This window comes from Heterodontus francisci, chromosome 3 (assembly GCF_036365525.1).
Source record: "Heterodontus francisci isolate sHetFra1 chromosome 3, sHetFra1.hap1, whole genome shotgun sequence".
In the NCBI taxonomy this organism is placed as follows: domain Eukaryota; kingdom Metazoa; phylum Chordata; class Chondrichthyes; order Heterodontiformes; family Heterodontidae; genus Heterodontus; species Heterodontus francisci.
This window is the reverse complement of record NC_090373.1, coordinates 164,049,343-164,077,159: the sequence shown is the minus strand read 5'-3', so window position 1 is coordinate 164,077,159 and position 27,817 is coordinate 164,049,343. Positions and strand designations below refer to the sequence as shown.

At 42.7% G+C, this 27,817-nt stretch overlaps 1 protein-coding gene across 6 annotated transcripts in view; it reads left to right on the top strand.

Moving 5' to 3' along the window:
* cdk19 (cyclin dependent kinase 19) overlaps window positions 1-27,817 on the top strand; it is a 308,467-nt gene that overhangs the window by 266,794 nt on the left and 13,856 nt on the right. For all 6 annotated transcript variants that reach the window (XM_068027312.1, XM_068027313.1, XM_068027309.1 and 3 more), the window contains one exon: window positions 6,001-6,255. In XM_068027312.1, coding sequence (XP_067883413.1) covers window positions 6,001-6,255 — 255 coding nt within the window. The remainder of the gene's footprint in view (window positions 1-6,000; window positions 6,256-27,817) is intronic.

The following is a 27,817-nucleotide window of genomic DNA, read 5'->3' as shown; positions in this document are numbered from 1 at the left end:
CTCTCAGGCAGTGCATTCCAGATCCTAATCACTCGCTGCATAAAAACATTTTTCTTTGTGTTTCCGTTGGTTTGTTAGCCTGTCACCTTAAATCAGCGTTCTCTGGTTCTCGACCCTTCCAGCAATATATCTACTCTGTCTAGACCCCTCATAATTTTCTTTTTATTCGTTCATGGGATGTGGGCGTCGCTGGCTAGACCAGCATTTATTGCCCATCCCTAATTGCCCTTGAGAAGGTGGTGGTGAACTGCCTTCTTGAACAGCTGCAGTCCATGTGGGATAGGTATACCCACAGTGCTGTTAGGAAGGGAGTTCCAGAATTTTGACCCAGCGACAGTGAAGGAACAGCGATCTAGTTCCAAGTCCGGATGGTGTGTGGCTTGAAGGGGAACTTGCAGGTGGTGGTGTTCCCATGCATCTGCTGCCCTTGTCCTTCTAGGCGGAGAGGTCGCGGGTTCGGAAAGTGCTATCAAAGGAGTCTTCTATCAAAACGCCTCTCAACCTTCTCTAAGGAGAACAATCCCAGCTTCTTCAAACTATCCACATAACTGAAGTCCCACATTCCTGGAACCGTTCTCGTAAATCTTTTCTGCAGCCTCTCTAAAGTCTTCACATCCTTCCTAAAGTGCGATGCCCAGAATTGGCACAATACTCCAATTGAGGCTGAACCAGAGTCTTATATAGGTTCTTCATAACGTCCTTGCTTTTGTACTCAATGCCTCAGTTTTCAAGCTCAGGATTCTGTTTGCCTTTTTAACCACATCCTTACCCTGCCGTGCCATCTTCAACTATTTGTGCACATTTATCCCCAAATCCCTCTGTTCCTGCACCCTTTATTTTACATTGCCTCTCCAAAACTGGAGAATATAAACTGGAGAATTGTTTGAGGCTGTTGCGTAATGTGACAATCTACCAGGAATATGTTTTTATCCCATCATCTAACATTTAGGTTACTGAGATGGAGAAATTCAGTGAACTAATAATTGTGTTTAATGACTGTTCAACAGAACATCACAATGAAAGTCCTCAGGTTCAGTGGAATACATTTTCATCTCCGACTGTTTTTTCTGCTGAAAATAAAAGTCTTTCCCCACTGCCACTTCCCATTTAATCTGCAGACAGCTTTTGAATTCACCAAGAAGAGGAAAACTCAAATTTCAACTCCCTTGCTCATTTTTATCATTCTATAGTTAGTTTGCTGTCAGTTTTCTCACGATGGTCCAGTTAAAGAAAAGTACAATATGAAAGCGATTTAACAATTTTTTACATTTCACTTTTCTCCATTTGATCCTGCGGAGATGTTCAGCTCTGTGCAGTAAAAGCCATGGTGAGGGCTGCAAATCAGTTATGGAAAGGTGAGCATGGTCAGCAGAAATGAAGAGATGATCTCAGGTATTTGGGAAAACCATGGAGCTGAATTTTATCAGCGGCAGCACTGTGAAATCGGCAGCCTTCCGACACGGAAGTGCTGCCGCCGAGCCCCCGTGATATTATGCGCGGGGGCTCCAGCGTCCACCCGTTATGACGTCGAGGGGGTGGTCACCACATCCCCGGCAATGGTGTTCGGCACCACCACACAGACGCTGGCGCCATTTTTAAAGGGCTTCAAGCCCTTCAGTGACGTTAAAATTTTTAAAGGTCACAGTCTCTGCCAAATAAAAATAAAATTTTAATACAACTTTAAATCCCGACTCCCACCCTCCAAATGGGTAATCTGTGTATAAATTGCCCTTTCCCCCAGAAAAAACTTTTATTTACATTCCGAACTTCCCCCCCCCCAAACTTTATTCCCTTTGACCCTCAACCCCTTCTCACCATTCCCACACCCAATGAAAAAGGTTTTCCATGCTTCCCCCTGCCACGCCATGATAATTTTATTCCTTCCCCCTCCCCACCAGTGTCTCACCTCAAAACGCCATACGGAGTTCCAAAGGCACGCAAAGTGCAATCGGCGGCCGTAAAATCGGCATGGGACAGCCGCCGCCTGGCCGGGGTGGGGGGTGCTACACCGAGGCCTCTCCACTGTCGCTAATATCTGGCAAGGCCTTCTCGGCATCGTGGTGGGCTGCTCCCGCTAGCATTTTACGGGCCTCCCCACCACGACCCATGGTATCGAGGGACTGGTAAAATTCAGCCCATGTTCTTTTTTAGTGGCCAGTAGACAGCTGAACCTCAGTTATTTCAGTCTCTGTCCAAATACTGATGTGGTTATCATTTCAAAATCTGGATGCATTGCTCAAGTTTGACTCAGTTAATGTCCCAAAAGGGGTGGCATAGTCAATAGAATTAGTTTGATTAGTATTCCAAGAGAAATTTTGGAGTATTATGAAATATGAAAGATATTCCAAGTCCTGGGAGTCTATGAGAAATGTCTGTCCACTGGTAGACTTATTTCCTCCTAGTTTGGTATGCATCAAGTAATTTCATTTAGTGGTTTGCATGAGGTAGTGCAGGAAGTAGAAATATAACATTGATAGAGTGAGGGAGATGTACTGTTGAGCAAGTCTAAGGAAAACGCTCTGTATTGCATCCAATCTATGCTGTTCCCAACCCGGGGGTTCTTGATGCAAGGAACAAAATAACATTTACATCCCTCATCCTATTGAACAAAAAGGTATAGAACTCAACATAAAATACTAAGAAAAATATTTGCTTCACTGACATGTCCCTATAATCTATGTTAGATGACTTGGCTGGTCCAGCTAGTTTTTATTTTGTGTATTCATGATCAGCAAGGTACTGGGTTCTTGTAAATACATAGTATTATGTTTACTCTATGACAAATCCTTTGCATTCATCAAAGTTATCGAGGTTGTCTGATTAGACAACTTATAGTTTCAAATGTAGAATCATGTAAACCTGCAACTCTACCATCACGTTATTGGTATGTACTCCAAACACTTCTTTATCAGCAGTATATGTTGCCCAACAGCTCCCCCATTTCTACCACCTAAGTCTTACATTGCTTTATATGTACCACAAGATTGTAGCCACTCAATTATTCACCCTACTAGCAAACCACCCTTCTTATATTTTCAACACAACAATTTGTAATTATTGAAAACCACATGTTCAATGGTACCAAGCTATAAGTAATAAAATCTTAAGCAAAATACCGTAAATGCTGGAAATCTGAAATACAGAAAATAAACAGAAAATACTGAAAATACTCAGCAGGTCAGGCAACATCTGTGGAGAGAGAAACAGAATTAACGTTTCAGGTCAGTGGCCTGAATAAATGCTTGCTAGGGGTAATGAAGAGGGTATTGAGAAAAGCTTTATGCTGCCTGAACAATTACATAGGGAAAAATAGTGTACTAAAGCTAGCGTAAAATTCAATAACTTGTTTGTAGTAAAGTAGTTTTGCAGTATGCTAAGGCTGCCATTGCTCTGGAATCCAGACAATTAATATTGCAATAATATAAAAGCAAAATACTGCAGATGCTGGAAATCTGAAATAAAAACAAGAAATGCTGGAAATACTCAGCAGATCTGCCAGCATCTGTGGAGAGAGAAGCAGAGTTAATGTTTCAGGTCAGTGACCGTTCATCAGAACTGACAAATATTAGAAATGTAAAAGATTTTAAGCAAGTAAAGTGGAGGGTGGGGAAAGAGATAACAAAAGAGGTGTTGATAGTACAGAGGGTTACAGTGAGTAACTGACCAGAAGGTCATGGAACAAAGGCAAACGGTATGTTAATGGTGTGGTGAAAGACAAAGCGTTAGTACGGAGAGGGTGTGAATTGACTAAAGCACAAACATTAAAAAAAAATTAAAAAACAGAAGCAGTGGGTAGGCACAGTAGAAACAAACTAAACACACTAAAAAACCTAAAATAAAATAACCAAATAAAAAAGAAAAAATAACTAAACATAAAAAGGGGGGGCCCGTCATGCTCTGAAATTATTGAATTCAGTGTTCAGTCCGGCAGGCTGTAGCGTGCCTAATCGGTAAATGAGATGCAATATTGGTCTCAGAGCAGAGGGAAACAGCAAAGTAATAGATGAGGCAGCTTATCATATTTCAGGAAGAAATTTGATATTTTTCCACCTAACACGCTGATTGTCAAGGTGCATAGCTATGGAAAAGATGTCGGAGGGTTAGGCTGGTTTGATGAATGGCTGGAAGCTAGACAGCAAAGTATGCTCGAGAGTGGGAGGCATTGAACTGAAAACAGGTCGCCAGTGGAGTCACATAGGGGTCTTTGTTGTTTATATTTTTAATAAATGATGTATAGGACAGAATATTATCCATGATGTCTTAAGTTTGTAGATTTCACTAAATCGGTGCAATGGACAATTGTACTAGCCAATGTGTAACATTCCAAAGCAAGGCGGGGTGGAATTTCCTGTCGGGACATCATTGGGAAGTTACATCTAAAATTAAGGCCATTCATGCACCCATTTTGCTGATGTTCGTTTACACCCAAATTTCCTGTCAATCTCATTAACATCATGGGCGGCGCAGTGGTTTGCACTGCAGCCTCACAGCTCCAGGGACCCGGGTTCGATTCTGGGTACTGCCTGTGCGGAGTTTGCAAGTTCTCCCTGTGTCTGTGTGGATTTTTGCCGGGTACTCCGGTTTCCTCCCACCACCAAAAGACTTGCAGGTTGATAGGTAAATTGGCCATTATAAATTGCCCCTAGTATAGGTAGGTGGCAGGGGAATATAGGGACAGGTGGGGATGTGGTAGGAATATGGGATTACTGTAGGATTAGTATAAATGGGTGGTTGATGGTCGGCACAGACTCGAAGGGCCTGTTTCAGTGCTGTATCTCTAAATAAAATAAATAAAACATAATCTGTAACATAAAAACGAGCAGAAGTCAGCACAAACAATTGGGGCCTGAGTAATCTGCCAAACTCAGATATGTATTTATTTTTAAAGCCATTCATGCATATATTCAAGAACATGCAATCATGAAATCTTTTCAATTTTTGATGTGATATTCAAAATGTGCATTAAAAAAAACCAGAAAATTAAATGCTGGTCTTGGCCAGGATCATGAAAACAAAATCGTTTTAAGAAATTGTGATAAAACACCAGAAAATTACTGTTTCCTGTTGCACCTAAAATCCTGGCCTTAATTTTACACCTGTTTTGAACCAGGGTAATTACAGGACATTCGCATGTACAGCTCTTTAGCTGGAGCTGGAGGCGTTATAATGGGCCATGATATATTCAGGCACAGAGATCGACAGATGGATGGTGTAAAAGAGCGAGGAAATTTTGGGGTGTGCAGCACCCTTGTGCCTGAGTTTCCTCATTCTTTTATGGCAGGTGTTTGCTTTATACCTTGATTATACATGTGTCTGCGTACAAATACACAGGAAATTCCAAGAAAATAGGCAACTTATTTTTAGTAACAGTGATAGAATTGTGGAACAGATTACCACCTAAGGTAATGGAACAGAAAGCCATGGCAGTTTTTTAAAAAGGGGGCCAAATGAATTCCTATTAAGAAAGGGGATACAAGATCCATTATGGTCAATAGGTGCGAGGATTGGAAGGGTACACTATGTGAACCAATAGTCTTCTGCCAAAACATTGTTGCATTGTTATAACGGTATGTGGGTGAAGTTATATGTACTTAGTTGTTGCCAAGCATCATTTGTGACTTTAAACTTCTGGGTCTCTGATACCATCAGGGCCTCTGGAATTCAGGTTATTTATATTAATAATTACAGTCATAGAATCATAGAATGGCTACAACACAGTAGGAGGCCATTCAGTGTGTTGGTTCCATGCCAGCTCTCTGCAAGAGCAACTCACCTGGTCCCACTCCCCTGCCTTTTACCCATAGCCCTGCAAATGTTTTCTCTTTTGAAGGCCTCAATTGAATCTGCCTCCACTGCAATGATGAAATTATTGTGTGTCTGCTATCAGTTGTGTTTCTTCAGTGCATATGAGCCTGAGATAATGTGTATGTGTTATCAGGGTTATGAGGCTGTTAGGGTTGTAGAGAGATTAATTACTGTGTTTATTATCTTGAATAATAGAATCAACAGCAAACCCAGCAACATCAACAGCAGACAACACAACAGAATCAACAGCAGCAGCAAGCACCCCAACAACAAAACAGCACACAGACAAATGGAACAGCTGCTGGGGGAGGAGGTGGTGGAGGAGGAACTGGAGGAGGCCTCCAGCATAACCAGGACAGCAGTCTGAATCAGGGACCTCCAAACAAGAAGCCTCGAATAGGCACATCAGCTACAACTTCTGGTGCATCTGCAATGCCAACTGATTACCAGGTGATTGCGATTTTGACTACTGTTGCTTTACATTATTGCAACAAGAGTCACTATTCTCGTGCTATCTAAACATTGAGTTTTTTTCAAAAACTGAGTTATAGTCGTTACTTGCAATCAAGAAAATGTGCAGCAGTAAACACAGCAATTCACTGTAAGTAAACTAGGGTCAATATCCTGAGAAGAATATTCGTCAAAGGCACCAGGCAAATCCTTAACCCCTTCATCTTAACTCCTTGTCAAGGAACATAAGAACGTAAGAAATAGGACCTGGAGTAGGCCATTTGTCCCTTGGAGCCTGCTCTGCCATTCGACAAGACCATAGCTGATCTTCTACCTCAACTCCACCTTCCAGGACTATCCCCATGTCCCTTAAATCCCTTAGTAGCCAAAAATCTATCGACATCTGTCTTCTATATACTCAATGACTGAGCATCCACAGCTCTCTAGCCTAGAGAATTCCAAAGATTCACAACCCTTTGAGTGAAAAAATGTTTCCTGATCTCAGTGCTAAATGTCAACTCCTTATTCTGAAACTATGGCCCCAATTCCCCAGCCAGGATTTCTCAGCATCTACACTGTCAAGCCCATTAAGAATTTTGTATGTTTCAATTATATCATCTCTCATTCTTCTAAACTCCAGGGAGTATAGGCCTAGTCTATTCAATCTCTCCTCATAGGACAATTCCCTCATCCCACAAACCAGTCTAGTGAACCTTGGTTGCACTCCCTCTTGGGCAAGTACTTCCTTCCTTAGGCCAAGAGATAAAAACTGCACACAGTACTCCACGGGTGGCCTCACAAATGCCCTGTGTAAATGTAGTAAGACCTCTTTACTCTCATGTTCCAATCCTTTTGTAATAAAAGAAAACATACCACTTGCCTTCCTAATTGCTTGCTGTATCTGCATGTTCTGTGATTCATCTACAAGGATACCCACATCCTTCTGAATGCAAACATTTCCTAGTCTCTCACCATTCAAAAAATATTCATTTTTATTTTTCTTACCAAAGTGGATAACTTCACACTTCACCACATTGTATTTCATCTGCCATGTTCTTGCCCACTCACCCAAACCATCTATATCCTTCTACAGCCTCTTTGTGTCCTCCCCACTGCTTACTTTCCCACTTAACTTAGTATTGTCAGCAAACTTGGATCATTACACTCAGTCCTCTCCTCTAAGTCTTTAATATAGATTGTAAATGTCTGAGGCCCAAGTACTGACCCTTGCGGTACCCAGTTAGTTACAGCCTTCCAGTCTGAAAATGTCCTATTTATTCCTACTGTCTGTCCACTGTCCATTAACCAATCCTCAATCCATACTAATATATTATCCCCAACCCCGTGAGTCCTAATTTTGTGTTATAACCACTTGTGTGGCACCTTATTAAATGTTTCTTGAAAATCCAAGCACATTGAATCCACTGGTTTTCCTTATCCATCTTACTAGTTACATTCTCAAAAGACTCTGTTTAATCATACTATGATTTTCTAAGTGCCTTGTTACTATGTCATAGAGTTATACAGCATAGAAACAGGCCCTTCGGCCCACCACGTCCATCGTCCATGCCGACTATAATGCCTATCTGTACTAATCCCATCTGCCTGCATTAATTCCATGTCCCTAATAATAAATTCTAGCATGTTGTCTACTACTGATATTTGGCTAACTGGCCCATAGTTCCCCGTTTTCTCTCTTCCTTTCTTAAATAGTGGGGTTATGTTCGCTACCTCCCAATGCTTAGGAGCTGTTCTAGAATCGAAGGAATTCTGGAAGATCAAAACCAATGCATCCACTATCTCTGCAGGTCATCAGGTTCAGAGGATTTGACACCACTTAGTCCTATTAATTTGTCCAGTAATATTTCTTTATTTATACTGATTTCTTTAGGTTCCTCATTCTCAATAGACCCTTGGTTCCCCATTATTTCCAGAATATTTTTTGTGTCTTCTACTGTGAAGATAGATACAAAGTATTTGTTTAATGTCTCTGCTATTTCTTTAATCCCCATTATAATTTCACCTGACTCTGCCTCTAATGGACCCACATTTACTCTCACTAATTTCTTTCTATCTACATACCTATAGAAATATTTACAATCTGTTTTTATATCCCTTGCTAGACTACTGTCATTTTTTTTCTCTTTTCTTTTTTTCGAGTTCTTGGCCATCCTTTGCTGAATTATAAAGTTCTCCCAAATTCTCTTTTTAGCAACATTATAAGCCTTTTCCTTTGTTCTAATACTATCTTTAACTCTTCTTGTTAGCAACAGTTGGACCACTTTTTCTGTGGGGTTTTTGTGCCTTAAAGGAATGTATATTTGTTACAAATTATGTATTAATTCTTTAAATATTAGCCATTGCTTGTCTACCATCATAACTTTTAAATGTAGTTTCCTAAACCACCTTTGCCAATTCGCCCTTCATACCTACATAATTTGCTTTGTTTAGATTTAAGACCCTAGTTTCGGACTTAACTGAATCACTTTCAAACTCAATGTAAAATTCTAACATGTTAAGATCACTCTTCCCTAGAGGCCCCTTTATTACAAGCTTATTAATTAACCCTTTTTCATTGCACAATACTAGATCCAAAACTGCCCGTTCCCTAGTTGGTTTCTCGACATATTGATCTAGAAAGCTATTGTATATGTTTCATGCTCCTAATTCCTGATAACTTTCCAGTGACCCTTCCTGAAAATATTCCTGTGTAGGCATTGGATGAGGCCAGGACTGCCCATTCCTTCCTCACCACCATGATTGAATGACCTGGTCACATTCACTGTCCAGACTCTCAAATGGAAATTGGCCAGATGGCTTGTGGCACCTGTGGAACTGTGCCCCAGCTTAACCTGTTGGTTTCAGAAAAGGTGTGATAAAGTCAACAGGAAAACAACAATATCCCAGTTAAATTTGAAAGTTCAATTAAACTGGGTTTTCACTCAAGGACATTGAGCAAACACAAGGCAGTACAAAAGACAAAATAGATTGAATGTAAATCGATATGAAACAATCTTGGATACTTTTAGTTACTTAGTTCAGTACCACTGCCATTTCAAAATATTATCTAATCTTTTGTTTGAAGTATTTCTGGTTCAGTGCTAACTGAATATCAAGACTGAGCACAGTATGTAATCTTGACCTCCTATACATGAAAGAAGCTTTGCTGGAGTTTGTTTGCCCTTCAGGGACAGATAGGTTACTTCTGCTACTACCTCGTAAATGAACTAATCTTTTGTGGCTTCAAATTTTCTGTTAAGTAAATAAGGGGGTACATTCACTGTTATAACAACAGTGAAATGCAAACCATCTGTATTGGACAAGAAGTACTCAAGTCTGTCAAAGATTAATGGCTCCATCTATTGACACTGCCACATTGCACATGTGCAGTCCAGTGTCTGTGATATACTCAGTGATGTCTTAAGCAGCTGCCTGTACCAAAGATGGCACTGATAATCACAATGTCCTTCATTCACAGAGAATCACATAAACAGAGAGAGAGAGAGACTTGGGGGGGTGGGGTGGGGGGGGGGGGGGTGGTGGAAGGGAGACTGGGAGAGAGAGAGGGAGTGTTATTATATTATCCCAAAATGATTTAGGATCTATATTGTTCATGTATATGTATACATGTATATCCATAATAACACATGAGCCACTACTGCACTATATTCTGTGTACCAAACATAGAACATAGAACATTACAGCGCAGTACAGGCCCTTCGGCCCTCGATGTTGCGCCGACCTGTGAAACCATCTGACCTACACTATTCCATTTTCATCCATAAACATACATTGTATCATTCTGCCATACATATAGAGATGTGCAAAATATAAGAGATGCACACTCCAATATCTGTGTTAAAAAGTGAGAGCTCTGGGAGCCACAAGGCATAACATGGTGGCAGCAAGGTGTTTGTGAGTAGAACGCAAGCTCCATGAGCAATGCAAATGCTGAATTCGATTGTGGAAAAAAATGAGATGACCTCCGCTTCAGCAATGAATGGACAATTCCAGCCCATGATGAATTGGGAGGCCGACAACATCATGGATGCATTTGAAAAGTTTAAGCAAAAGCGCAAATTGGCATTCAGTAGTTTTCTGAAAGGCACTAGTGAAGAGGAAAATTTATTTATTGATACAGCACTGAAACAGGCCCTTCGGCCCACCAAGTCTGTGCCGCCCAAGAACCACCCATTTATACTAACCCTACAGTAATCCCATATTCCCTACCACCTACCTACACTAGGGGCAATTTACAATGGCCAATTTACCTATCACCTGCAAGTCTTTGGCAGTGGGAGGAAACCGGAGCACCCGGCAAAAACCCACACGGTCACAGGGAGAACTTGCAAACTCCGTACAGGCAGTACCCAGAATTGAACCCAAGTCCCTAGAGTTGTGAGGCTGCAGTGCTAACCACTGCGCCACTGTGCCACCCACGAAGGTCAACTATGTCCTTTGGTGGACAGGAGAGAAAGGATTAGATGTTTTCAATAGCTGGAAAATGAGTGAGGATGACAGTAAAAACCCAGACAAGATTTTTGAGAAATTCATCACACATCTTCAACCAAAGTCAAACCATCGGCTCCACCGTTATGAATTTCAGAGCCTGAGACAGGAACAAGGTGAGCCTATTGACATTTTCTTAATGAGATTGAAAAGCACAGCCAGCAAGTGTAAATTCAAGGACATGGATGAAAGGCTGGTAGATCAGCTCATGGGGTCCTGCACACCCTGACATTCATAAAGCTCTAATTGGAAAGGATAAGCTTACAATATCACAGGCTAAGGACACTGTCAGAGCGCATATAGCCACGAGTAGACAGATGAAGACGCTGATTACCCAAATGGCTAGCCTTCAGTTAAGTCAAGGGAAAGGAAGCAGGGTTTTGATGAAGTGAAACAGCAACAAAGGAATGCACATCAGAGAGAGAGAAACATGTGCAAGAGATGTGGACGACTACATGAGTTTACAGATAGAAAGAAATGTCCTGCAGAGATCAACCTGCAGAGCTTGCGGAAAGCTCAAACATTGGGAAAAGATGTGCAGGACAAAGAAACAATATGGTAAAGGAATTACCAGAAGCAAAGCAACAGGGCAAATGAGAAATAAAAGAAAACAAAATATCCATACCCTGGAAGATGATGGGGAATTTGAGGACATAATAGATACAGGAACAGTGGATCAACAGGAAAGGTCTGGATGTGAAAGTTCCCAGAAAAAAGAAATTTACACAACCATTATGGATCAGGAAGAAGGTGAGAAGTAAGCCCACAACCACAAAGCTGAAGCTTCATACTGGAGCACAGAGTAACATCATCCTGCTCAGACTGTATCAGAAGATCTTTCCTGAAAATTTGAAAGAGAATGGGTACCCAAAGATGCTCTGAAACCAAGCAATGTCATGGTGGCATATGGGGGAACTGAAATTCGACAGCTGGGAGCAACCCAAATCAGAGGGACACAGCATAGGAAAAGACATTAACTGTATATTCTACGTTAGGTATCCGGGGATTGAGCAGTTGTGAAGATCTGCAGCTGATCTCGGTAAACCATGAGATGAAGGAGGCATCAATGAAGGTTGAAGGTAGCACACCCATTGAAAAGCGCCCTCCAATCAGAAGCAAGAAAGATCTGGTCCAAATGTATCTAGAGTGTTTTGATGAGACAGTGGATGCTTTGAAGATTTTGAGTATCACATCACCATTAACCCAGAGAAGAAACCAATGATTCAACCCCCACGTAAAGTACCAATAGAATTAACAGGAAAGCTTGAAAGAGAGCTCAGAGATAGAAGAAAATAAAGTGATCGCCAGAGTCATGGAGCCTACAGATTGGGTAAATTCCATCCTGGTGAGAGAGAAGCCAAATGGATGGCTACAAGTTTGCCTGGATCCCAAAGATCTTAATCAAGCAATAAAAAGGAATCACCACCCTACTCCAGCACTGGAAGAGACCTGCCATCACAGGCAGGGCAAAAGTTTTCAGCAAGCTTGATGCTAGAAAAGGCTACTGGAATGTGAAGCTTGATGAGGAATCTTCGCTTTTGATAACATTCAACACGCCCTTTGGACGGTATAAATTCCTGCTTCTACCTTTTGGCCTTAAAATGAGCCAGGATGTGTTCCAGCAAAAAATAGACGAAACATACAGGAGATGCAAAGGAACAATTGGCATAGCTGATGATATCCAGATCTATGGTGTAGATGGAAAAGACCATGACTACCATCTACATGTAGCCATGGAGAGAACTAGGAAAGCTGGAGTCAAGCTAAATACAGTCAAATGCATTGTAAAGGTGAGAGAATGCCAGTTCTTCGGAATGGTGTACACATCTGATGGAGTCAAGCCGAGTCTTTAAAAAGTCACAGTTATCTCTGAGATGGAAGCTCTAAGAGACGAGAAAGAGCTAAGAAGTTTTCTTGGCTTGATCCAGTACGTGAGCTGTTCCATACCTTACATGTCAGAGGACACCGCAAACCTATGAGAGCTAATGACAGAAGATGTTGAGTTCCAATGGTCAGAGTCACATGTGAGGAGTTTCAGTAAACTCAAGGAAGTAACATGTAAAGAGTCAAGTCTGTCATACTTCAACAGAGCGAAACCTATCACTCTGCAAGTAGATGCTTCAACAAAAGGACTGGGAGCAGCTCTGGTACAAGAAGGAAAGTGGATAGCATTTGTATTCAAAGCTCTATCAGCTGAGATCAGATATGCCAACATAGAAAAAGAGTTTTTGACAGCGGTGTATGGATGCGAGAAATTCCATATATATCTCCATGGAAGAAATTCATAGTGGAGAGTGATCATCATCCACTAGAACAGATCTGCAAGAAAAATCTGTGTGCAGCACCAACAAGACTACAGAGGTTACTCTTGAGGCTTTAGAGTTATGATCTCACTCTGAAATACAAGCCGGGAAGAGAAATGGTGCTAATGGATACTCTATCTCATCTGTTGCCACATGAGAAATATGAGGTAAAAGGTCTAGTTGTAAAGATATATCACCTAGTAAACGTGATGCCACCGAAATTGAGTCAAATCAGAGAGGAGACCAGTAAAGATGAAGAGTTACAGATGCTCTCTCAGCAAGTGATCCAGGGATGGCCGGATAAGATGCTGCAAACACAGCCAGCAATACAGCAGTATTGGTCAATCAGAGATGACATCTCACTAGAAGACGATGTTCTGCTGGCCGGACGCAGAACAATGCAGAGAACTTCTCCAGAAGATACATGAAGGCCACATGGGAATGGAGAAGTGTAAGCTCAGAGACAGATCAGCTGTCTACTGGATAGGCATCTACAAAGACTTTGAAAGAATGGTATCTACATGCATTATATGCCAGAAGTATAGAAATACACAGCCAAAAGAGATGATGTCTCATGAGGTACCACCAGACTATGGCATAGTGTGGGAGACAGCTTATTCACGCAGAACCAAGAATGGTATCTTATGGTAGCAGACTGTTACTCAAAGTTCCCATTCATTAGAAAGGCAAAAGTTTTGAGATCTACAACTATCACCACAACAATACAAATACTGTTTGCTGAGCAAGGAATTCCAGAAAGGGTGATATGTGATTATGGAATCCAATTCACCTGCAGAGAGTTTAAGGAGTTTGCTGAACGGTATGGATTCAACATCATAACCTCATCACCATATTACCCAAGGGGACACGGTTTTATAGAAAGACATGTCCAGACGGTCAAGAAGACCCTTATAAATACCAAGAAACAAAGGAAAACCCAAACCTTACCTTATTGTCACTGCGAGCTACACCTCTCAAGGTTGACATGAAGTCGCCTGCAGAGCTACTAAATGGCAGAAAATATAAGACAACTTTGCCAAGAAAGATACATCCTCCAAATGACATGATAACATATCACTGATGCACAGGTAGAAGGAAGTCATCACTTTAACAAACATGCCAAATCATTGCCTGAGTTGTTGAGAGGACAAATTGTACATGCACAGGACCCAGTCCTGAAAACCTGGAACCCAGCAAAAGTTGTTAGTAAAACTGAGAGTCCAAGATCACATATCATCGAGACTGAAACCAATAAGCAGATGATAAGGAACAGAATCCATATTTGGCCTAAACCAGAACTGGTAAAGCAGAAAAGGTCATGACACAACATCATCAACATCAAGCACAATTTCTACAACACCAGGAGCAACACGCACAACACAGCCAGTACAGCACGCCAACTCATTGTAGAGAGGGATGACAACAACCAAATGCATGAGATGGAGGCCCAAAATCTTATCACAGGAGCGATATCGTGAAAAATGCTTTGAAAGAAATGAGCCATAGAAGAGTTTTAAGGTGTTCACAGTGGCGCAGTGGTTAGCACTGCAGCCTCACAGCTCCAGCGACCCGGGTTCATTTCTGGGTACTGCCTGTGTGGAGTTTGCAAGTTCTCCCTGTGTCTGCGTGGGTTTTCTTCGGGTGCTCTGGTTTCCTCCCACAGCCAAAAGACTTGCAGGTTGATAGGTAAATTGGCCATTATAAATTGTCCCTAGTATAGGTAGGTGGTAGGGGAATATAGGGACAGGTGAGGATGTGGTAAGAATATAGGATTAGTATAAATGGGTGGTTAATGGTTGGCACAGATTCGGTGGGCCGAAGGGCCTGTTTCAGTGCTGTATATTAAAATCTAAAAGTTGATTGTGAATAAAAAATTATTTTCATAATAAAAAGCATTGCAATTTTTAGAAGAGGGTTGTTATATTGTTATATTATGACAGAATGATTTAGGATCTATATTGTTCACATAAATGTATACATGGATATCCATAATACCACATGAACCACTATTGCACTAGTCTGTGTACCAAACATGCATTGTATCATTCTGCCATACGTGTAGAAATGTTTAAAATATATGGGAGGCAAGCTTCAATATCTGTGTTAAAAAGTGTGATTGTTTCAGAGCTCAGGAAAACACAAGACGTAACAAGGAGACTGGGCGAGAGAAAGAGAGAGAGAGAGAGAGAGAGAAAGATACCGGGGGAGAGAGAGAGAGAGAGATGAGGAAAAGTAAGACAGACTGGGGAAAGGGAGAGACAGAGAAGAGGAGAGACTGGGGGCAGGAAGAGAGAATAATCAGACAGCACAGCTGCCCCCTCCCTTCCCCTGTCAGCATTCCGAAGGGATCGTTCCCTCCGTGACACCCTGGTCCACTCCTCCATTACCCCCACCACCTCGTTCCCTTCCCATGGCACCTTCCCCTGCATCACAGGAGGTGTAAAACCTGCCCATTTATCTCCTCTCTCCTCACTATCCCAGACCCCAAACACTCCATTCAGGTGAAGCAGTGATTTACTTGTACTTCTTTCAATGTAGTGTACTGTATTCGCTGCTCACAATGTGGTCTCCTCTACACTGGGGAGACCAAACGCAGACTGGGTGATTGCTTTGCGGAACACCTCCGCTCAGTCCGCAAGCAGGACCCCGAGCTTCCGGTTGCTCGCCATTTCAACACCACCCCCTGCTCTCATGCTCACATCTCTGTCCTGGGATTGCTGCAGTGTTCCAGTGAACATCAACGCGAGGTCGAGGAACAGCATCTCATTTACCGATTAGGCACACTACAGCCTGCTGGACTGAACATTGAGTTCAATAATTTCAGAGCATGACGGGCCCCCCATTTTACTTTTATTTTTAGTTATTTTTTCTTTTTTACATTTTTTACAATTTTTTTGTATGTTTATTTCATTTCAACTTAGTTTGTTCAGTTTGCTTATCCATTCTTTTTTCATGTTTGTACTTGCTGCTGTTCAATCTTCAGTCCGTTAACACCCTATCTGTACTAATGCTTTGTCTTTCAACACACCATTGACATATTGTTTGCCTTTGCTCCATGACCTTTTGGTCAGCTATGTGGCCTTGTCCAATCTACACCTTCTCCTTTGTTATCTCTTGCCCCACCCCCGCCTCACTTGCTTATAACCTTTGACATTTCTAATATTTGTCAGTTCCGATGATGGGTCACTGACCTGAAACATTAACTCTGCTTCTCTTTCCACAGATGCTGCAAGACCTGCTGAGTATTTCCAGCACTTTCTGTTTTTATTTCAGATTTCCAGCATCCGCAGTATTTTGCTTTTATTTATAAAACACTGGTTAGGCCCCACCTGGAGTATTTTCTGTGACCCAAATATATTACGTCCACTGCATTACTGTAATCTACCCTTTTTGTTGGGTGTGGATTTCATCTGCTTAGTGCTGGCACCATGGAGGCCTAGCACTGCTTCTGCCACAACACATCCTCTTGAGAAGGGTGCCAGCCCAGCTGGAAGCCTGTGAAGCAGAGCTATCCTGATGTCACACAGCTTAACCAGCTGATGCAATGCCACAATACCTAATTTGGCCCATGCATGTCAGAAACTAAAAAGCTCTAAGTTTCAAGATGGGCCTTGCACTAGGGTTATTTAAAGGGGCAGCCACCCAAATTGCAGGTAAGATCATTTTTAAAAACTACTATTTCAAAGTGTCTGGAAGTACTCTGGAATGTTTTTGGAGGTGTTGTGATGAGTTCCCGGATTTGCCAGTGATGGCTGCTGCATTCTCATAAGGAGAGCAGAGGATTAGGCCACCTGTCAACACCAAGGATGGAACAGGTATGGGCGCAGCAGTGGCAGTGCCTCTGGCTCTGCAGCACAACAGGCCAGATGGAGCAGAGACTGCGTAGAGGGCAACCTCTGCGTGATGCCCTCCTCCATGCACCTTGACTGTGCCAGCAGGCTATCTGACAGGTTAGCCAATGCACCCAGCATCTCGTTATGCATGTCCATCAGCGCTCTCCGCTACGCCTCTCCATTGAGATCCTCATCTAAGTCCTCTGCAGCAGATCATGTCTGTGACCTCACCCTCCAGTGGGCTGGCAAGTGAACCATTCTTTCCCCCTAGCCTGACTGCAGCCCATTTGTACCCAGTGACTCACCATGTGCTGTTCCCAACTCTGTACTTACCTTCAAGGTACATGCAGTACCAGTATCTGAGCTGGTGGATGCAAGAGTCAGATCAGATGACCGGTCTCTTCATCAGTGCTGTGCTATTGCTCTCTCTCTGTCTCTCTCTCTCTCTCTCATTGTTCCTCCTTGGGTTGCTGTAGGTGGGCTGGCAGTGGTTCTTGGGTGTCTAAAAGCAGGAAATCAGAAAGGGAAACATAGAAAATAGGAGCAGGAGTAGGCCATTCGGCCCTACGAGCCTGCTCCCCCATTCATTATGATCATGGCTGATCATCCAACTCAGCAACCTGTTCCCGCTTTCGCCCCATACCCTTTGATCCCTTTAGACCCAAGAGTTGATATGAGGGAAGCAGGATTGAGTGGGATGGGAAGCAAGAGGTCCATGGTCACTCCCTCCAGGATGAGGGTTTGCTGAGAGTCGAGAAGGGGCATAAAGGAGGAATATAATTTATTTATATTCATTTGGGGGATGTGAGCGTTGCTGGCAAGCGAGTGACAGTGAAGGAGCAGCAGTATAGTTCCAAGTCTCCCGAACAATGCGAAAAATAACCCAGGTATGTCCTGCCACAAAAAACAGGACAAATCCAATCCAGCCAATTACCACCTCTTCAGTCTACTACTCTCAGTCATCAGCTAAGTGCTGGAAGATGTCGTCAACAGTGCTCACTGATGCACAGTTTGGGTTCCGCCAGGGCCATAACTGGACCAGTCACATAAATACTGTGGTTACAAGAGCAGGTCGGAGGCTGGGAATTCTGCAGCGAGTAACTCACCTCCTGACTCCCCGAAACCTGTCCACAGTCTACAGGCACATGTCAGGAGCGTGATGGAATACGCTTGCCTGGATGGGTGTAGCTCCAACAACAGTCAAGAAGCTCAACACCATCCAGGACCAAGCAGCCCGCTTGATTGGCACCCATCCACCACCAATGTGCAGTGGCGGCAGTGAGTACCATCTACAAGATACACTGCAGCAACTCACCAAGGCTCCTTCGACAGCATCTTCCAAGACTGCGACCTCTACCACCCAGAAGGACAAGGGCAGCAGACGCAAGGGAACACCACCACCTGCAAGTTCCCCTCCAAATCACACACCATCCTGACTTGGAAATATATTGCTGTTCCTTCACTGTCGCTGGGTCAAAATCCTGGAACACCCGTCCCTAACAGCACTGTGGGTGTACCCGCATCAGATGAACTGCAGCAGTTCAAGAAGGCAGCTCACCACCACCTTCTCAAGGGCAATTAGGGATGGGCAATAAATGTTGGCCTTGCAGCGATGCTCCTGCAAGATCGTACGATGGCATTCCGACCTCCCGCCATGAAGCTGCCTCTGATACATCACCAGTCTGCTGACACAGCGGGGGGCTGTGCACCATTGGGAAAATTTTGTTACAGTGCTAGAAGAGTGGCTAATTGCCCTTTTAAATACCTTAATTGGCTACCCGCAGCTGCCAGGCAGGTAGCCATTGCCGCTGGGAGCCCACCTCCTGGAAGAGTGCATGGATGCGGGAATACATTCCCGACATGATTTGTTCAGAATTTCCATGCCCTCCCTGCCTCCAAAGCAACTCCACAGGGCTGGGAAAAGTACAGCCATTGTGTCTTTAATGGAGAACTAGTTGCCAACTTGATTCACTGGCGTAATCGCACAAAAATGGACATTGAGCCCGGTGGGGTACCCAAATCTAATATTTTTTTTCTAGTCTATTCTAGTAAATTCTGTTTGCTCACAAAATAATTTGCAGTCTTCCATTTTTGTAAGTACAATTTCTGATATTTATAAAACTGAATGAAACAAATGGAATTTTTAAAAATCTACCTATGATTTGACTGTTGGAATTGCTTTGAAGCTACTTGGTTATATTTTGGTTTCTGTTATGTTAATGTTAAAAAAAATTCTGCTTCCGCAAGTCCTTGATTTATTTTTAGATTCAAATTGTTTGAGTTAGATTGATATCTAGAGTAAAATGTCAGCCTTTGAAAATACACCAATCAAGTCAGGAGTGCCATTAGAAGCGGACAAAAGAATTTAGTTGCTCCCATATAAATCACTAATAAACAAGCAAAATGCTCCACTTCTGAATCCCCGGTTCACTGTCTCCTTTTTTATTTTTCTCTAATCTCCTATAAAATATATCAATCTCTGAGTACATGAGTTTCTCTTTTAAAGAAAGTGAAGAAGCTTCAACCACACACACATCTTGGTTGAAACCTGTTTCAATCTATTTCTTTCAGCTATGCAATTAACATTTTTTTGAGAAAGCACTCTATGATTGCAAGTATTTTTTTGTGGTGGGTGGGGAAAATTTTTGTAAAGAATCTAAAGTTTAAGTTCTTTACTTACCTAATCTTTCCACACATCAGTGGCTTGTTCATATTCCGCAGTTCCAGAAGCTCAAAATTGTTCCTGCTGATACCGAATTACATTCAATATACAACACAGAAACAGGCCATTTGGCCCAACCAGTCCATGCCAGCATTTAGCAAGCCATTGAGAGCCTAACAGCTGTGGAAAATTGAGGCTATTTGGAACATTGCTGTTCCGATTCTCTATCTTCTTACTCAAGGGAGAAGAAGCAAATGAGGCAATATTGCTTAAACTGCAAATAGATCTGCATCATTGAAGAAAAACTTGAATTCATGTTCGTGTCCTAGTGTCAATTAGGATGTCTGCAGCTTGTTTATTCAGTTGATGCTTTGACTGGCCACACTGGTTTGAATATTGGCATGCACAACTGTATTCCAAAATATGGAACTTTTATTTTCTTGGGTCATGTTGCCTGGGACTTGATGGCACATTGGATTAGAATTCTGCCCATCCATTTTTAGGTTTAAATCCAGCCAGACAGAGCAGATTATAAGTTAATTACAGATGAGAAAGCCCATTAAGCTAATTTTAACACTTCAATCTAGAGAGATTGTAACATTCCCGTACATCTGTTTTTGTGTAATTGGTTTCCTGTAACATAACCTGTTCACGGGTGTGTTGTCACTTTTGGATAATATGGAGATGGCACAATGGTTAGCACTGTAGCTGCACAGCTCTAGCAACCCCGGTTCAGTTCTAGGTACTGCCTGTGTGGAGTTTGCAAGTTCTCCCTGTGACTGTGTGGGTTTCTGCCAGGTGCTCTGGTTTCCTCCCTCAACCAAAGACTTGTAGGTTGGTAGATAAGTTGACCATTGCAAATTGCCCCTAGTATAGGTAGGAGAGTAGTGGGGATGTGGTAGGGCATATGAAATTAATGTAGGATTAGTATAAATGGGTGGTTGTTGGTCAGCACAGACTTAGTGGGCCAAAGGGCCTGTTTCAGTGCTGTATGACTCTATGTATTTTATGCTCAGTGATTTGGGGTGGAATTTTCCCAGCCCTGTGGTGGTGGACTTGGAGGCGATGGGGGGGGCGGGAAAATGTGGGAGAGTTGCGTCAAGACCTCTCCCCAACATATTCCTCCCGTCGACAATCTTTCCCAGAGGTGGGCTGGAAATAGGATCGGCTGCCCACTCCGCGGAGCCAATTAACATAGTCATTTACAGCACAGAAGGAGACCATTTGCCATTGAGTCCATGCTGGCTCTCCACTGAGCTGTACAGTCAGTCTCACTCCCCGCTCGATCTCCGTAGCCCTACAAGTCTATTTTTCTCAGGTGGCTATCCAACTTCCTCTTGAAGTCATTGATTGTCTCCATTTCCACCATCCTTGTGGACAGCGTGTTCCAGGTCATTAGCACCCGCTGTGTAAAAAAGTGCTTCCTCATATTCCCTCTGCATCTTTTGCCCAAAACTTTCAATCTATGTCCCCTGGTCCTTGTGCCATATGTTATTGGAAACAGTTTTTCCTTGTCTAACTTATCTAAACCTTTCATAATCTTGACTCTCCCCTCAATCTCCTTTGTTCTAAGGAGAACAAATCCAGTTTTTACAACCTAACCTTGTAACTAAAATCCTCCATCCCAGGAATCATTCTGGTAAATCTCCTCTGCACCCTCTCAAGGACCCTCACATCCTTCCTAAAGTGTGGTGACCAAAACTGAATGCAATACTCCAGTTGGGGCCTAACCAGAGCTTTATAAAGGTTCAGCATAACTTCTCTGCTTTTGTAATCTATGCCTCTATTTATGAAGCCCAAGATCCCTTTTGCTTTACTAACCACTCTCTCAATGTGTCCTGCCACCTTCAAAGATCTATGCACACGCACCCTCCCTCCCCAGGTCCCTCTGCTCCTGCACACTCTTTAGAACTGCGCCATTACATATATATTGCCTCTCCCTATTCCTTCTGCTAAAATGCATCACTTCACCCTTGTCAAGTATTAAATTCCATCTGTTGCTTGTCTGCCCATTCTGTTAGCCTATCTATGTCCTGTTGCAGGCAGTTTATATCATCCTCACTTTTTGCCACTCCTCCAAGTTTGGTGTCATCAGTAAATTTTGAGATTCTACTCTGTATTTCAAGATCCAAGTCATTTATATGTAGCAAAAAAAGCAGTGTTCCCAGCACTGACTCTTAGGGAACACCACTGTCTACCATCCTCCAGTCTGAAAAGCAACCATTTACTACGACTTGCTGTTTTCTGTCCTTGAGCCAATTTTTTATCCAATTGGACACTGACCCTCCTATTCCATGAGCCTCAATGTTATTAACCAGCCCTTTATGTGGTACATTATCAAATGCTTTCTTAAAATCCATATAAACAACATCCATCACATTCCCTTCACCAAACTTCTCTGTTACTTCATCAAAAAAATTCAATTAGATTAGTCAAGCATAATTTGCTTTTTACAAATCCACTTTGGCTATCCTTAATTAACTCAAACCTGTGTAAGTGTTCGTTGATATTTTCCCTGATTATTGTTTCTAAAACCTTACCCACAACTGATGTTAAACATGGTTAAGAGCCCAACTAGGGCCTACAGCAGGATGTGGGACCATCGGAGCAGCAGCCTCTATTCCCCAATGATGGGCCACAGGTAGGAAAGATCACACCCTCAGCCAAAACAATTCATCCAGTGCACCTCATAATTTTTGATTCGTTCTATGCCTCCGAGGGCACCTCCATGTTAAGGCACCTCAGCAGCACCCACCTCACCTGGTGGGGCTCCCAAGCTCCAAAGCTGCCAGCCCTCTGATTGGGCCTGCAGCATCGGAAGCCCGCCCCAATGGCGAGACCAGAGGTAGCCAATTACAAGGCCACCTCCCGGAAGATTGCACCGCTGATCTCTTTATCAGCAAGTACGGACACGGGGACATCCATTTGGTCCCAACTTCAGGGTCCCAAAGCCCATGAGAAAATACACCCCTTAAATTCTGAAATCTGGCCAATTTTTCAGATTCAGGCTTTGGTATCTGATATTGTATACACCCTTGTGAATTTACATATAGCTGCTCAATGTGAGATACTTGTTCAGTGGTTCACTTGATCTTTAGGTTTCTCTCACAGTGCAGTTATACAGACTTGTAAGATGTCAGTCTGAGTTATACTGTGCTACCCTGGTACTTTTCTAAAACTAGAAAAGCCGACCTCTGTGCCCGCAAAAGCATGAGCAACATATTCTTCATTTCCTTGACAGGAACATACTACAATCTTGGAAATGTACCATTAAACCCAACTAAAAAGGAAAGTGTGAATAAACAAGGGCCAGACTTTTTTTGAACATTTATAAAATCCCTAGAAATAACAGATTTTCTCCAAAATGTTCTCCTTGTTCTTCTACATCAAGTTTAATGACCTTGGGAAGCTTAGAATATCTGTCTTCCTAATGTTGGAGGTTCTATCTCAAGATTCCAGTGATGACCTAGTTTACTCACACAGAGAGGCTGAAAGCCCAGGAATTATCCAAGGAGATGTGTGTGAAATAAGAGATACTGCCATCCTGTGTCAAATCAGAGTTCATTTCAGTGTATGTAGTCTCTTTTAGTTGAGAGTTAACTCTCTCACTAGCAGCAAGGGTAATCTGTACTTTTCTACATTAAAAACTTACATGGAGCTGTAACATGGAACAGCAGCCCTACTTTTACTGTTCATTTATTGATCTTGAATGACATTCCTTATGAATATCTTCTGTGCTGTATTTATCCTTGTAATCTTTTAATTCACTTGATAGCCATGTATCTTTCCAGATGTGTTTTAAAAGATTTAATGAACGTTACATAAAAGGTCCAAAGCCACCAGTTCAATAAATAACCTTACTGATGTCTTTTTAAAGTATTTAAATATTCTTTAACTATTCATTTAAAAATATATTTGAAAGTACCATTTGAATATGTCTTTATAGATATAAAATTAAACTTATTTCCTTCCTGTTCTGCATTTATCCCTCCTATGTTGTGTATTATTGTAGCTTAGAGAACAAACAGTAACCTGGCCATCGCAGTAGTGGGCATAGAGAGAGGCCATCACAGTAGTGGGCAGAGAGAGAGGCCATTGCAGTAGTGGGCAGAGAGAGAGGCCATCGCAGTAGTGGGCAGAGAGAGAGGCCATCACAGTAACAGGCAGAGAGAGAGGCCATCACAGTAGTGGGCAGAGAGAGAGGACATCGCAGTAGTGGGCAGAGAGAGAGGCCATCGCAGTAGTGGGCAGAGAGAGAGGCCATCACAGTAGTGGGCAGAGAGAGAGGCCATCGCAGTAGTGGTCAGAGAGAGAGGCCATCGCAATAGTGGGCAGAGAGAGAGGCCATCGCAGTAACAGGCAGAGAGAGAGGCCATCACAGTAGTGGTCAGAGAGAGAGGCCATCGCAGTAACAGGCAGAGAGAGAGGCCATCACAGTAGTGGGCAGAGAGAGAGGCCATCGCAGTAGTGGGCAGAGAGAGAGGCCATCACAGTAGTGGGCAGAGAGAGAGGCCATCGCAGTAGTGGGCAGAGAGAGAGGCCATCACAGTAGTGGGCAGAGAGAGAGGCCATCGCAGTAACAGGCAGAGAGAGAGGCCATCACAGTAGTGGGCAGAGAGAGAGGCCATCACAGTAGTGGGCAGAGAGAGAGGCTGTCGCAGTAACAGGCAGAGAGAGAGGCCATCACAGTAACAGGCAGAGAGAGAGGCCATTGTGGCTGGGAGGAGAGAACAGAAGAAATAGTGGCAGGAGTATGGCTTATCAAGCCTGCTGCATCATTCAGTATGATCATGGCTGATCTTAGGCTTCAACTCCACTTTCCCGTCCGCTCACCATATCTTTTGATTCCGAGAAACCAAAAATCTGTCTATCCCAGCCTTAAATGTGTTCAACGATGGAGCATCCACAACCCTCTGGAGTAGAGCATTCCAAAGATTCACAACTCTTTGAGTGAAGAAATGTCTCCTCATCTCAGTGCTAAATGATTGGCCCCTTTTCCTGAGACTGTGCCCCCTTGTTTTAGATTCCCCGACCAGCAGAAACAATCTCTCAATGTCTACCCTATCCAGCCCCTTCAGAATCTTATATGTTTCAATTAGATCGCCTCTCATTCTTCTAAACTCCAGAGAATATAGACCAAATTTACTCAGCCTCTCATCATAGGACAACCCTCTCATCCCAGGGATCAATTTAGTGAACCTTCACTGCACTGCCTCCAGTGCAAGTATTTTCTTAAACATGGAGACTAAAACTGTGCACAGTACTACAGGTGTGGTCTCACCAAAACCCTATACAATTGTAGCAAGACTTCCTTATTCTTGTACTCCAATCCCCTTGCAAAAAAGGCCAACAAGCTATTTGCCTTCTTAATTGCCTACTGTACCTGCATGCTAACTTTCTGCGTTCCTTGTACAAGCACACCCAAGTCTCTTTGAACATCAACACTTAAAAGTTTCACATCTTTTGAAAAGTGTTCTGCTTTTTTATTCTTATGACCAAAGTGCATAACTTCACACTTCCCTACATTATACTCCATCTGCCATCTTGTTGCCCACACACTTAACCTGTCTATATCTCTTTGCAGCCTTTCTGTGTCTTCCCCACAGCTTACCTTTCCATCTACCTCTGTATCATCAGCAAACTTAGATACATTACTCTCTGTTTCTTCATCTAAGTCATCAATATAGATTATAAATAGCTGAGGCCCCAACACTGATCCTTGCAGCACCCCACTATTCACTGCCTGCCAACTTGAAATTGCCCCGTTTATGTCCACTCTTTGCTTAATGTCCGTTAACCAATCCTCCATCGATGCGAGTATATTACACCCAATTCCACGAGCCCTTATCTTGCCTATTAACCTTTTGTGAGGCACTTTATTGAATGCCTTTTGGAAATCCAAGTATGCTACATCTACTGGTTCTCTTTTATCTACCCTACTTGTTACATCCTCAAACAACTCTAATATATTTTGACAAACAAGATTTCCCTTCAGTAAAACCATGTTGACTTGTTCTAATCATTTTCCCAATGACTGATGTTAGGCTAACTGGCCTGTAGCTCACTGTGTTCTCTCTCCCTCCTTTCTTGAAAAGTGACGTAACATTTGGCAACTTCCAATCTGATGTGACTGTTCCTGAATCTGAGGAATTTTGGAAAATCATAGCTAGTGTATCCACTATCCCTGCAGCTATCTCTTTTAGAACCCTAGGGTGTAGGCCATTAGGTCCCAGGGATTTGTTGGATTTTAGTCCTTTTAAGTTTCTCCAGTACTTGTTCTCTGCTGATATAAATTTCCTTAATTTCCTCTCTCTTTTTATCCCTTAGGTTGCTGTCTATTTCTGGCACGGACCTCGTGTCTTCTACTGTGAAAACAGACACAAAATATTTGTTCAATGCCTCTGCTATTTCCTCATTCCCCATGATAGTTTCTTCTGTCTCTGCTTCTGAGGGACCAAGGGTTACTTTAGTTACTCTCCTTTTCATATATCTATAAAAGCTCTTGCAATCTGTTTTTAGATTACTAGCTAGTTTATTCTCATTATATTTTTTTTCCTTTTTTATCAACTTTTTGATGTCCCTTTGCTGGTTTCTAATGAGCCATGGATGGGTCTTTCTTGCTGAGTTTTTGTTTTTCAATGTAATGTATTTTTGTTGGACATTTTGAATTGTTTATTTAAAGGTTTCCCATTTTTCATTTACCACCATACCCTTTAGTCTATTTACCCAATTTACCATAGCTAGTTCTTCCCTCATACCGATGTAATTGGCTTTATTTAAGATTCTTGTTTGCGATTGGAGTATGTCACTTTCAAACTTAACATGGAATTCAATGGTATTATGATCACTATTTCCCAGTGGATCTTTTACTGTGACATTACTAATTAACCCTGCTCCATTACACAATATTAGATCTAAGATAGTTTTATCCCGAGTCCATTCCACAACGTATTGCTCCAAGAAACTGTCCCGAAAACATTCTACAAACTCATCGTCAAGACCACTCTTGCCAGTTTAATTGTCGTTTTATTCGTTCACGGGATGTGGGCATTGCTGGCTAGGCCAGCATTTATTGCCCATCCCCAATTGCCCTTGAGAAGGTGGTGGTGAACTGACTTCTTGAACCGCTGCAGTCCTCAGGGTGTAAGTACACCTACAGTACTGTTAGGAAGGGAGTTCCAGGACTTTGACCCAGCAACAGTGAAGGAACGGCAATATAGTTCCAAGTCGGGATGGTGTGTGGCTTGGAGGGGAACTTGCGGATGGCGTGTTCCCATGAATCTGCTGCCCTTGTCCTTCAAAGTAGTAGAGTTCGCGGGTTTGGAAGGTGCTGTCGAAGGAGCCTTGGTGCATTGCTGCAGTGCATCTTGTATATGGTAGTCACTGCTACCACTGTGTGTCGGTGGTGAAGGGAGTGAATGTTGAAGGTGGTGGATGGGGTGCTGATCAAGTGGGTGCATTGTCCTGGATGGTGTCGAGCTTCTTGAGTGTTGTTGGAGGTGCACCCCTCCAGGCAAGTGGAAAGTATTCCGTCACACTCCTGACTTGTGCCTTGTAGATGGTGGACAGGCTTTGGGGAGTCAGGAGGTGAGTTGCTCGCCGCAGAATTCCCAGCCTCTGACCTGTTCTTGTAGTCATGGTATTTATGTGGCTGTTCCAATTCTGGTTCTGGTCAATGGTGATCCCCAGGATGTTGATAGTGGGGAATTCAGCGATGGTAATGCCATTGAACATCAAGGGGAGATGGTTAGATTCTCTCTTGTTGGAGATGGTCATTGCCTGACACTTGTGTCTAGAAGAATGAGAGGGGATCTCTTATAAACCTACAAAATTCTAACAGGACTGGACAGACTTAATGTAGGAAGGATGTTCCTGATGGCGGGTGAGTCCAGGACAAGGGGTCACAATCTAAGGATAAGGGGTAATCCATTTAGGAATGAGATGAGGAGGGATTTCTTTACCCAGAGAGTGTTGAACCTGTGGAATTCTCTACCACAGAAAGCAGTTGAGGCCAAATCATTAAGTATATTCAAGAAAGAGTTAGATATAGTTCTTAGGGCTAAAGGAATCAAGGGGTATGGGGAAAAAGCGGGAACAGGGTACTGAGTTTGGTCGATCAGCCATGATCGTATTGAATGGTGGTGCAGGCTCGAAGGGCCAAATGGCCTGCTCCTGCTCCTATTTTCTATGTTTCTATGTCACTTATCAACCCAAGCCTGGATGTTGTCTGGGTCTTGCTGCATCTGGATACTGGC